General features: G+C 27.5%; 1 protein-coding gene across 1 annotated transcript; it reads left to right on the top strand.

Moving 5' to 3' along the window:
* The first annotated feature begins 1,149 nt into the window (after positions 1-1,149).
* Positions 1,150-5,433, top strand: LOC145836683 (elongation factor 1-alpha-like). Its single transcript, XM_082944466.1, has 5 exons — positions 1,150-1,284; positions 1,339-1,456; positions 3,305-3,488; positions 4,319-4,514; positions 4,810-5,433. The coding sequence occupies exons 1-5, from the start codon at positions 1,150-1,152 to the stop codon at positions 5,431-5,433; spliced, it is 1,257 nt and encodes a 418-aa protein (XP_082800592.1).
* Positions 5,434-13,405: the final 7,972 nt, after the last annotated feature.

Raw genomic sequence — 13,405 nt, 5'->3', positions numbered from 1 at the left:
ACGTGGTTTTTTAAAAGCCGTAATTACTCAGATTATACTATTTAAAAAAATAATGCTTTGGTAAAAAGTATAAAAAACAGTTACATGAAAAACGTAAACCTTTTGCTTAAGTTGTAAAAGTTGTTTATCATGTATAAAACTAATACTTAGAATACATTCGCTATTAACTTTGTTATACAAGTTTTTAATTTACAAAATAAAATAACTGTAAAAGTACTAGATAGGTGGGTTTGTTTTACTTTTAATATAAGTTTAATGTTGGAGGTGTTTGTTACGTTTATAATTGTTTTTTCTTATTTACAAACTTTTTGTGAGTAGTTTTATTTAAAAATTTTGATGCAAATGCTCCTACACCTTTGAAAATGTTTAGGGTTCTTTATGTTTCATTCGGTAGTTTTCTATAATTATAAAAATAGCCAACACTAATTCAAAACTTAAAAATTAAATTAATTCAAAAATCAACTAACCTATTTTTTAAGTATAGACTTAACACAGGAGCTATGGAGTTTTTAAACTCTTAAACTTTTAGTGTATTAATGTTATCAACACGACAATCATTCTAAAAAAAAGGAAATTGTAAATAAATATTGTTTTATATAGAAAATATGAACACAAAGCTGTGGGAACGGGTCACTTTTGCACGAAGCGTCACCTTTGCATGAGGACACTTTTACACGAGCGTCACTTTAGTACGAGGGGACGCTTTTGCACGGCGACTCTTTTGCACACAGGATCACTTATGCACGTGTCACTTTTGAACACAGTACGCATTTAAAGAGGTACGCACCCGCGTTAGTTACGAGTTAAGTGCGCGTAAAGTACGCACTGAATCTCGAAATAACAAGAAAGTTTTATGATGTACATTGCACGGGTTTGTACTTTTTTATATGCGTACTTTGTGCAAAAGTAACGCCGTGCAAAAGTGACGCTCGTGCAAAAAAGACGCTGTGCAAAAGTGACACCCAGCCGATTGCCGTTTCTTGTTTTTATTTTGTAAAGTACAGTTTTAGACTACTTTATAGCCTATCACTTACCTTAAACATTTAGTTTTATTTAGTTAGTCTCCATTGGGCTTATGCCAGATAGCAAGTAGAACACTTTAAATTTTCTACTAACAATTTTTTTACCAGCATAAAAAAAAACGTTAAAATGCAGCAGAAAAAGCAAGGAATTAACGTTTGTGTTCTCGGCCACCAAAAGACGGGAAAGACATCGACGGCTGGCCACCTAGTGTTCGCGTGCGGAGGCATCGACAAGAGAACGAGAGAAAACCTGGAAAAAAAGGCGATTGAGGAAAGGATTCCGGAAGAATCGAAGTACGCGTGATTTTTTGAAAAGACGATTGTTGAGGGGACGACGGAATACACGCAGGTGGTTAAGTTCAAATCTCAAAAGCGCGAAGTCATGCTTTTCGACAACGTCGGACAGAAAGACTTCGTCAATAATATGATAACTGGTTTGTGCTGTCTTTAAATTATGTTTTTCCGGACTAATTTTGATAATCACCCTTAACTAGTTAATTACCCATTTACTTATGTGTCCTCTATGTGATTATCACATACTCATAGCTAAAATCTAGAGGCACGACTACTCAAATTCGGACAATTTAAAATCTTTAAAAAAAGTTGTGAGGGCCACAACTAAAAAAGTAATTTGTGTTTGTCAAACATAAAAAATACAAATGTAGGTCCTATAAATATCTACAAACCTTTTTTTTTCGTTTCGCAAAATAATAAATATTGTTTGAGATACTGCTTAAATAAAGTGAAAAACATAGGTATTTTAAAATATCTTTAAAAATATTTAAGAATTTTCAAAAAAGAAAAAAGTGGCTTGTAGATATTAATAAGATTTACATATGTATTTTTAAATTTATATTACTTATTGAGATCTAGTCAGTTTTATAATTTTTTTAAGAATTTGAGTTGTCGGAATTTGAGCTTTCCGAATTTGAATTGTCATGTAACCCTAAAATATTCACTAAGATATCGCCCACTTTGGGAAACCTTGCTTTTTTTTGTTGTTTTTTATATTCACTTTTTGCTGTTGGCACTTAAATTTAATTAACAACTTAATTACACAACATTTCTCACAGTGGGCTCAAATCTTGCTAAAGGAGATCGATTTTTTCTTTAAAATATATAATTATTAACATTTTAGATTTTTTTTAATGGTTTAGGTTATATCACATTATTTAAATATACACATATGTACAGCATGTTTTCAACATTTACTGTGTAAAAAAAAACTTTTTTAATAAAACTGACTTCATATTTCGACCATTTTCTGTTAGTATTAGTAAAATATCTAAAATAAAAGTTTTAATTAGCATATACAACCATATGGTCCACGTAGGCGGTCTTCTACAATCATTTGAGGTTTACCAGGACTAAAATACATTTTGCTTGTTTTTATTTTAACGTTTTTAAAGTTATAATAAATTACTAACTAAGTTTACTAAGCAAAACTTTAATAAAAAACAGTTGTGTAAAAGTACTTTTTCTTTTATGGTTGATTATCTAACTTTTTAGTTATTCAAATTTGATTTAATCAAAAAATTCTTCCAACGGCCTTCTACCAATTGTCATAATTTTAGTTGTAGGTAATCTTAAAAATTTAATTTGAATCCCTTAATAAATCAGAATCTTGACTTTTTTACCACTAACAATCAAAAAAAAACATAAAAAATATATGCATATATATATATATTTCATACTTCCAGTAACAAATTTTTAGTATATTCTAACTTAAAGAATTTTATAGTAAATACTTATATTTTATCTTAGGGGAATATTTGGTAACTTCTAAACATTAAGAATTTAAAAACACAAATATTCGGTTTTATGTATTCAGATTTAAACATAAAATTCCTGAATACAATTTTTGAGCAAAGTAGGAAAAGATAAGATTGATTAGATTATTAAAATTTTTTTTCTAGATGTACTTACTGTGTGTTTTATGTTGTTTATTTCAATCGTTACATGTCCACGTATTTCCGGTTTCGACTGTTAACGGGCCATCATTATTGTATTATACAATTATTATACAATTCAACAAAAGGTTTTTAAAAACTTCTTGTTTTAAATACTTTTTTAGGAAGTAATAATTAATAGTAATTTCAAAAAAACACTTAACAGTTTTAGAATGTTTAGTTTCACTAATCATTAAAACTACAATTAAAAAAGTATTTGCTAAACAATAAAGCAAAAAACTAAAGACCAAAATCAGTTTGAAATAGCCATATTTCAAAAAGTCACAAATAGTCACAAAAAGTCTTATTGGGAAAATGTCACAAACGTTTTAGGAGGTTTACAGGCAGATTGTGCAATTTTGGTGTTTGACGCACTAACAGGCGAGTTTGAAGCTGGTATTTCTAAATATGGTCAGACGAAGGAGCACGCCTTGCTGGCCAAAACGCTGGGAGTCAAGCAAATTGTTTGCGTCGTCAACAAAATGGACTGCACAGAGCCTCCGTACAGCCAAATAAGGTTTTTATTGTGAGGAATGTATTTTAATGCATGTAAAAATTCATTTCCTCATATAAAGACATTAAAAAATAACTTTCAAATCCTAACTGTTTTTTATTTACTCTTTATTGAAATTTTATCGCTATTTAATGAAAATTTGTAGATTGTTTTTGTATGTTTCGGAAAGAAGTTCGATATTTTTAAAACGTCTTACACAAATTTATAAATTACGTCGTATTAGTTTTTATTAGATTTGAATGATGTTTAAAACATTATTAGCAAAAGAACCAAAAAGCGTGAAACTATGGTATGTTTTTGTTTTAAGTTTAATTTTTTGGAATACTATTTTTTTAAAGACATTCCAGTTGGCTCAGTGAACAAAGTAAAAAGTTATTGAGCAACTTAAATATACTTGATATATATAATTTAAACTCTGTCAGTAAATAATAAACTGTAATTTAGTTTTTAAAGAAATCTGGTTTTAAAGAAGTGCAGCAGTTAAAGCTTTTGTAATTGTTGTATAGAATAAGTTATTGTTAAAAAAACTATGTAAATACTTAACTTTATATAAAAATTATATTTACACGTATTTTAACGGGTATTTTCATATTTTATCAAATAAAAAACAGCATATTTACAGTTAGCTATTTGAGATTATGATGTTAAATAAAATAAGAAATTTATAGTTTAGTAAAGTCTCTTACGAAAAACATTGATGCATAAGTGTTCAATATATGAACAAAAAGGCAATTTCAAAAGTCAAGACTTTAAGCTACAAGTTAAACATAACTGGCTCTACAGCATCTGCTTTGTAGTATAAACAATAGCTTTAAACCGCAACACACTATTAGGTTTGATGAAGTTAGCAAGGAAGTATCTGGGTGCCTTGAAAAAGTCGGTTACGACACCAAACAGGTGTCTTTCATACCAGTTTCGGCATTTAAAGGAGACAACTTAGTAGAGCCTTCAACAAACATGCCATGGTACATAGGGTGGGAAAATGAAACGAAAGAAGGAAATTTTTCTGGCAAAACCCTTCTGGATGCCGTGGATGCAACTTAGCCTCCAGACCGTCAGGCAGTTAGTTAAATTTTGTAGCAAAATTCAGAGAATTTGTTGAATAAACAATTCTGAAAACCAAATAAATGTTTTGTTTGTTTAAACTTAAAACCTCATGCTCCAGTTCATAGAAGTCTGACAACTATGGCACAAAAAACACCAAGTTTTTCACTTTTATTACTTACTCAAAAATCAGACTATGTTAGAGTGTTTAAAATTAGTGTTTATCAAAAACTAGTTTGAAGTTACAAAGTATATTTTAACATTTGAACTAAAAAAACAGCTGCTGAAATTACCTCTGCGTATACCAGTCCACGCCGTGTATAAAATAAGCAGGATCGGAACAATTTTAGAGGAAAGAGTCGAGTCGGGATCGCTCAAGCCCGGAACGAACGCGATCCTCGCTCCTTCGTCGCTGAAAAACGTCACCGTCCGATCTGTCGAGATGCACCACAAGCAGATAGAGGAAGCGTTTCCGGGCTACATCATGGGAATCAACATCGGCGACGTTCCTCCTGAACTTATCAAGAAGGGCATGGTCGCCGGCGACGCAGACGATCGGCCGCCCGCCGAAGCGAAGTCCCCGGGAGAAATAAAAGTCGGGTATTCCCCCGGTTTGGAAAATTGTCGAGCCCACGTGCGGTTCAAGTTCGTCGAGCTGCAGCGCAAAGTCGACATGCGCTCGGGGAAAGTGCTGGAAGAAAAGCCGAAAGTTTTGAGGAGCGGCGACACCGCGCTGGTCAAGATCGTGCCCCTTGACGCTCCTTTGTGCGTTGAGACTTACAAGGACTTTCCGTCGCTGGGTCGGTTCGTTATTACTCATGCGGATCGAGCTACTGCGATTGGTGTTGTTAAATCAGTGCAAAAGAAAGGTGGAAACAAAAAGGAAGGCAAAAAACCAGAATAGATAACAAAAAAACAGACGGCAATAACTGACAAATTAATTTACCCGGACTCGTTGTTTGCTTCACTAATAAAGCATGTTTAACCAGAACTACAGTTCTTTTGGTTACTTTTAAGACTTTTTAACAGGCTTAATATTAATAAACTTACGTTAAATTAATTAAATTTTGTAATGGTACTAGTTTAACATAAGCTTTATATTAATGCAACAAAATATCATCTGATAAAGTTTAAAGCAGGATTTTCCAAACTCATTACATGCCAAAAATACAAAAAAAAATTTAAATTTTTAATTTTTAATTGAAAAACAGTAAATGTAAATTTTATAATAGTTTTTGTTAAAATATTTCTTTTTCTAGTGGCGACCTGAAAAAAAGTATTCAGGCTAAAACTGATAAGTTTTAAAATTATTTTAATATAAAGTTTTAACATTAATTAAATCATAACATTAGTTTTAAATCTAACTAATTAAGCATTTTTTAAAAACCTTTATTGTACTATAAGGTTTAGCTTTTCAGCTAAAAGCATATATTTTAAAGTTAAAATTTATACTAAAGTTTTAAATATAGGCTATTAGGTTAAAAGTTAATTTATACTAGCGATCTGTTGTTGATCAATTTATCAGTCGGGAACGGGTCTAAATTGTACGAAGACAAAATTGCATGAGGTTACTAAATTGCACGAAGCAAAATTTGCACGAGGGTACAAAATTTCACGAGTGAAAAAATTTGCACGAAGACGATTTTGCACGAGTTAAATTTTTGCACGAGAATATAAAAAATACAGAAAAAAATAAATAAATAAACAGAAAAAAAAAAAAATTAAAAAAAAAGTTACTGATTGAATGTAAGGGTTAGGGGTAACAGTGGTAGTAAAAGAATACATTAAAAAAATAATTATGTAAGATTAGAAAACATGAAAATTAAAAAAAAATGTGACCCGTGCAAATTAATTAACTATTTTAAATAATAATTAAGTATTTAAAAAGTAGTTGCTAATAACTATAGTTTTATAATTTAAAACTTTATAATTGTTTTTTTGTTTTTAACTACAGTAACCTCTCGGATCTTTACGCACTCGTGACGTTACGCACTCTCGTTTAGTTACGCATTTCAGAATTCTATAAAATTCAGAAAATAAAAATTTTAATTTTTTTTAATATTGCACAAATTAGGTTTAATGTATGTTTTTTAATGCTAACACACCTCTCTATATCTTTAGACTTTGTAAATTTATGTTCCTTGACTAATTGATAAACATTTAGTTATACCTCAGTATATCAGAAATTTGTTAACAATAAGAGATTAATTTAAAATTCTGAAAAAAACATGACTGTGTTTAATAATGAAAGTATAATGAAACAATGAGAGTTTTAAACACAAAGAAGTAATACAGCAGTCTTGCCCTATATATTAATAAACACCATATTATAATTGTAAAGAAATGCTTAATTATATATTGAATTTGCTAAGTAGAATAGAATATAAATGTAGATAATTTCTACTTATTATTAAAATAGTAAAATAATTTCTACTCGTATTATTATTTTATAGAAATTTAAATCCTTTTTTTAAATATATGTATAGTTTTATCTGTTGTTTTCATATTTATAAATAAAGTAAACAAATAGTTAAAAGTGGGAAAGTGCCCAGTCTTTTTTTAACAAGAAGCAATATTAAAAAACAGCCATTATAGTGAGTATATTTGGTACCTCTCGTTTCTTTACGATCTCTCACATCTTTACGCACTTTTTCTGTGGACACAATGTGCGTAAATAAGCGAGAGGTTACTGTACTTTATATATATTTTTATGTTTTCACTGTGCCCATAATGCTTTGTAAGTGGTTTTAAAAATCACACAACTATTTTATTCTGCTTTAGCTTAATTCTACAGCGTTTTTTTTAATATTCTTGTCCCTTTTTGTATATTTGACGATGCTCAAAAGTCTTGATTCGAAATTTTAGTTGCTTTAGTTAAAAATAGAAATACGCTTAAGTAATGTAGTGTGTGCAATTTTTTTCAAATACAAGCGATTAGATCTTTGCTCACTTATAAAGTTTTACAAACCACGATACAACATTTTATTTACTTAAAGTACTTTTTAACAACGTAATAAAATACATATTATTTTATTTTTTAGGCGAAACTGTACAAGCTTTTATTTTAAATACTTAACGGTATACAAAAAAAATAAAGGATATTATTTATTTTTATTGGTGCTAAAATTTTATTTTCATAAATAAAGCGCATTATAACAAAATAAATTGTAAAAAATAAGAATTTTTTTGAATAAAACTGCATTGTCTTTCTAGTTTTTAGATTTTGTTGTCATTCTCATCAGCTACGTTATTTTCCTTAGCATTGTCGTTGTCATAACCACCCCAATCATCGTTGTCATAACCACCGTTATCTTTTTTCTGAGAAACTTTGTTCACGAGTACCATTAATGAAACCCTTTACTTCTGTATGATTTTCCACATCACCGTAATAAGTTCTAAAATGGCCCTAGTCAACACCGTCTTTTGTTATTTAGGAACTTGGATAGTTGATAGAGAAATTAAGTATATTTTTTCGTGGAATATATCTTAGTATAATATATATTTGTTAAAAAATGATGCTGCAGAAATTTAACAGTTAAAATAAAAGTGACACATGTTTGTGATAATATTCAATTATCCGGTATCATAACTCTATTTTATGCAGTCAAAAAGCTTAGCTTTAACGTTTTGGACTACATAAACTTTCAAATCATTTGAAACTAAAAAGTATAAATAGGTTTTTTTATAAACTGTATTTTTGCTTGAACAAAAGTATATTAGTAAATCAACTATTATTTATGAAAATTTTTTTGTTATAATAGTTTAATTAGGTTTTAGACTGCTTTATAATTTTGTATTGGGAAAGTTATTGAGTCTACTTATTTAAAGTTGTTGCTTTAATGTAAAGTACATTTCAAACTAGACAAAAAAAATCAAAATACATTTTAAACTATGGCCACATAGCCACCCTATGGACCCTGTAAATGCCTATAGATAAACTCAGAGTGTAAAGTTCTTATATAGATATAAAAAACTAAAAAGTTAACTTTGCTTCATTCTTATTTATATAAAATTTGTTTACACATTATATTAATGAATAAAGTCCTTTAAGTAAAGTTATTATTTTTAAAAACCAAAAACATCATTTTATTAATGAATTGACTTAAGTATTCTACATTTATTTATTACTTTACTTTTAAATTATAAAAAAAACTTGTTATTTTTAGCTTAATTTGGTAAAATACTCAATAAGAACCTACTTAGTTAGCTTTTTTGAGTTTATTTTGTTAACTATCTTCATTCTATTGTTTTTAAGCAGATAACTTCTTTATTTATGGTAAAAAACTCGTTTTAAAAACTTAAAGATGAAGTCAAAAAGAACATTATGAAAAAAAAAAACGAAAAATGTTCACCTAACTTTCTTGATTAGTTATATTTATTAAGATAATATAGCTTTTTTGTACCTATCATATTGTTCTTTGAGTACAAAACATAAGTATATGTAAAACAATCAAACTAACCGTTATCACAAAACGCAGTTGACAGAACAATATAGAATATGAATGTAACTAACAACTTTGTTTGGTGTTTTAGTTGAGATACTATACAATTGTGAACGTTCTAAAAAAACTATATTTTAACTATAATTTCTCAGGAAGTAAAATTTCTCACCCACTAAATGGAGTAAAGGATTATTTGAGTTTATTTAGTGTTTGTGATTAAAACATGTTTTTTTTTGAAATTTTCAACATATGGTTGTTTGTCAAATGTTTTCTAATTTATAAAAAGTGTTCAAGGATTGTCATAATAGTATAGTCACTTATAAGATACGTAACTAACCATGTAGTATAGGCACTAATTTTTGAAAATGAGTTGGGTCAAAATCGTTTTGAAAATAAAAATTTCTATGATATTTTATAAACCGATCAAATATATAGTTTGAATTTGATTAAATCAAACTTAACACAATAAGTTTTTAGTTGTGAAAAGTCTATTTAGATCGTATTTTTTTAGGACTAAGTTTAATTTAGCTATCATTTGAAACAAAAGAGCAAATTTTTGTAAAAACTTTAAGATACGCACTTTACTTTGGTTTAAAGTGCGCATTTTAAAAATCTACTTAATGTATTTACATTGCCATTTAAAGTTTTTTAAGTTATGTTTAATTAATAATTTTAGCATGTTATACACGAAATACTAAGTTTTTTTTTTAATTTTTACTTAAGCATAATATTTTTCTATGAATTTGAGTATAGTTTCTTATTTAGTAGAAACTATTTGAAACATAAACAAAAAGAATTGTTGTAATAACAAATTATTTTTTTTGTTCCAATAAACTGAATATACGACAAAAAACATTTTTGGAAAACTATTAAATAAAGATTTTGTTTTTCTTTTTTCTAACTCTTTTACTAAAGAGTCTCCGTTGTTATAAAAGTTTTTTGCTTTTTTTTTGGAGTTTTGAAATCACAAAATGTTAATTTGATTGTACAACAAATAAATATTGTAAATGAATTTTTGAAACATGTATTTTTAATATCGGTTAGCCCAGAAACTTTGTATATTTTTTAAACACAACTTTTAACTTATTTATGAAGTTCCAGTTTAATGACTTTAAAACATCTATCGCTTTTTTAGCCTGAGTTTGCAAAAAAAAAACACTTTACAAAAACATTTTGAAGTTTTTAAAGTAATAAACTTAATTTTTTTTAAGCTTTTGTATATCAGTCTTTTAGAATTTAGCTGCTACATAAGATGTTTGATAGTATATCTGGATACTAAGCTTGCGTAGTCTTAATTTAACATCAAAAAAACTTTGAAGGTCTGTAAAATTATGAAAACACTTACTTTTAACAACTAAGTAACATGAACATACTATAGTTTTATTTTTAACATTTGCACATAAAACAAAAATCCGAACAAATTGACCAACTAAAACGTAAAACCAACTTTAAACTGATCAAGGTACAAGCGCACTAGTTATTTTTTATTTTGTTTTTTTAATTCATTAGTGAGTTTGCTATGAAGTCGCCGAGATGCAAGCGTTAAAATGCAGCGAGACCCGGCTATGAAGCGAACTCGAATTAATAAAAGTCATATCGGATAGTCCAATGCCGTTCGCTATATTCTCATACAACTACTTGAGTTTGTTTTGGACTGATAACATTGTATTTTAGCTAATAAGCTGTATTAAAACTAATTTTAACATAGTTTTTACAGCTTACTATCATAAAAGTAAAACAAGATTTTAAGATAAAAAGATATATTTTAGATTTATGTATTAATTAAAGGATACTGCAAAATACACAGCCTCTTGATTAATTACAAGTTGAATTTAAATCATATCTAAAATTTACGTTACGACTTTAAAATATTTGTACTAGAGAATTAGTAGTATGAACTTTTTTTGTCAAGTATAAATAAACAAGCTAAAGAAAATATTTTGTATTGTTTCAAAAGCTAACAAAATAGCTGTAAAGGAAGTACGAACAAATAAACTTCAAACAAACTTTCATTTGTCCACAAATACTGTTTTTTAGTTGTATTAGTTTTAAAATAGCAGCAATTTATAAAGGACTAGTAAAGCTTTCATGTGCTAGCTTTTGTTTTAGAAAATTATAAAATTAGGTTTTTTTTAAAAGCAAGTAACAGATATTAAAAGAAAATTTCTGTCACTATTTTTTTTATGTTTGACTTAATGAAATTTTATATATTTAATGTTTGTATGGTATCTATGTTGTATAAGAGTCTTTATTTAAATTTATTAGAAATACTAAACTTAAAAATAATGATAATGGCAACTCTGCTTAGCATGAGTTATACAGTGTGTAATAAAGCACCATAATGTTCATTGTTGCAATTTTGAGTATATTTATAATACTACACAATTTTTATATCTATAATATATAAAAAAATTGAAACCTTGATTGTATACATTATTAAGATGTTTGCTAATTTAAGCTGCTCAACTTTTTAGGCTACCTAAACCTAGTTATACAATGATAATAAATCAGGCTAGTTTTTAAATTTTTGAAAACTCAGCCTAGTTAATTATTTATTTAAAACAAGGGCTAGATTAGTGTCTAAACTTAAAAAAGATTAATTTGTCCAGTTTACAAAAAATGTTTTGCTAATCTATCTTTTAAAAGTTGTTAATTTCATACAGTTATTATAAATAACTTAAAAGTGAAGTAATTTCATTCAGAAGTTTTTTTGTATATGGATTGATCACTGGGTTTTATCTTGCAAAGTTCAACTCATAGAGTTTTTAAACCATCATTAGTAAAGTGATAATTTACTTTTTCAGACATGTTGGGCAAGATTTTTCTGTAAACATGTCCGGATAAGCATTTTTCTATATAATTACAATTTTTTTTATAAACTAATATAACTGGTGTATATTATGCAATGCATAATAAATAATAAAAGCATTATATACATTACATACAAGTAAAATTTTGATTAATTAATGTTGTCTAAAAGCATTATTGTAAAAACAAACAGTAATTATGAGTAAAAGATAGTAAAATTATAAAAAATAAAAGCTAACTTTTTTGTTAAGGGCATAGGGGGGATAACACTTTTTTTTCACAATTTTTTCGTATTTTATATCGTTTTTACTAAGCTACAAGATGATTTTTACAGATTTTAAAAATTTAAATTTTTTTTGTGATATAGCTGGTCAAAGTCACAGGCGACAATAGGTTCCTTATGGGAGACCCAAACTAAAACGGCAAATCACTCAATCTATTTACTTCTTTTTTTGAGATAACTACCTAAAATTTTCTGGAAATGTTCTTTTTAGAAAATTTTTTCAGAACAAAATTTAAAAAAAATCAAAAATAAAAATTTTATAGCAAAAAAATAAAAACAAATTATACAGTAATCTTCTTGAGAGAATAGAAGCATAGAATGCAGTATGTGTATACATGTTTTAATAAGATATTTTCTACAGATTATAGTTATTCATAGGTAAAATACTTAATATTAAATCCGACTGTTATAAAACTATATAATATTTATGATTGTTAAGTCGATAACTGATTCAAAATTTATTGTCGTTAACTAATGAAAAATATATTCATTGCAACTAATGTATACACATACTTTATTCTATGCTTCTTTTCTCTCATTACAATAATTATTTTTTTACAGAACCCAGTTGAAGTGTGTTGATTCGTTGACACACAGAAACATATGTTGGTAGAATAAAGGAAGATTATTGTATAATTTGTTTTTATTTATATTCCAGTGAAGTTACTTCACTAGGATCTTTTGTTAGCAAACAATTAAAACTATATTTTGAACAGTTATAACAATTAAAATATTTTTTTTTGTTTAACTTTCATAAAAAGTTTTTTATTTTTAATTTTTTAAAAATTCTTTCAGACAGAATTTTCTAAATATACCAAGGAATGCTTCTTTAAGTTTTGAGGTAGTTATCTTAAAAAATGTAGGAAAAGATAGATTATTAGTGATTTCTAGTTATTTGCTGTTTTAGTTTGCGCCTCCCATAAGGAACCTATTGTTGCCTCCGACTTTGACCGGCTATATATCAAAAATTATTTTGAATTTTTAAAATCTGTTAAAGGCATCTTGTACCTTAGTAAAAACTATATAAAATAAGATCAAATAGTAAAAAAAGAGTTCACTCCCCCAGGGTTCGTGCGCGTCAGGCTAAGTCAGGCTAAATCAGTTTTTTTGAAAAAGGTTGAAAAACATCAGGCTAAGTCAGTTTTTTTATTTAAAAATTTGAGAACCTCAGTTTTTCTCAGTTCAAGTGCTTAAAAACTTTTGATAAAACTTTTTTTATTAATCTTAAGATCAAATGGAGATGTGAGAATATTTCTAAATAAAGATTAAGTTTTTAAAGACAAAATCAGTCAGTATTTGTAAAAATAAATGCTTGAAACCTTTTGTTAGATCTTTAAAAAAAA

Source organism: Thalia democratica, chromosome 5 (genome assembly GCF_965202585.1).
Source record: "Thalia democratica chromosome 5, ktThaDemo2.hap1.1, whole genome shotgun sequence".
In the NCBI taxonomy this organism is placed as follows: Eukaryota; Metazoa; Chordata; class Thaliacea; order Salpida; family Salpidae; genus Thalia; species Thalia democratica.
This window is presented reverse-complemented; position numbering and strand designations above follow the sequence as displayed.

Coding starts and splice junctions, on each gene's coding strand:
- LOC145836683 (XM_082944466.1), top strand. CDS start 1,150: ATGCAGCAGAAAAAGCAAGGAATTAACGTTTGTGTTCTCGGCCACCAA. Junction 1,457..3,304: donor CGTCAATAATATGATAACTG/GTTTGTGCTGTC, acceptor CAAACGTTTTAG/GAGGTTTACAGGCAGATTGT. Junction 3,489..4,318: donor CCTCCGTACAGCCAAATAAG/GTTTTTATTGTG, acceptor ACACACTATTAG/GTTTGATGAAGTTAGCAAGG.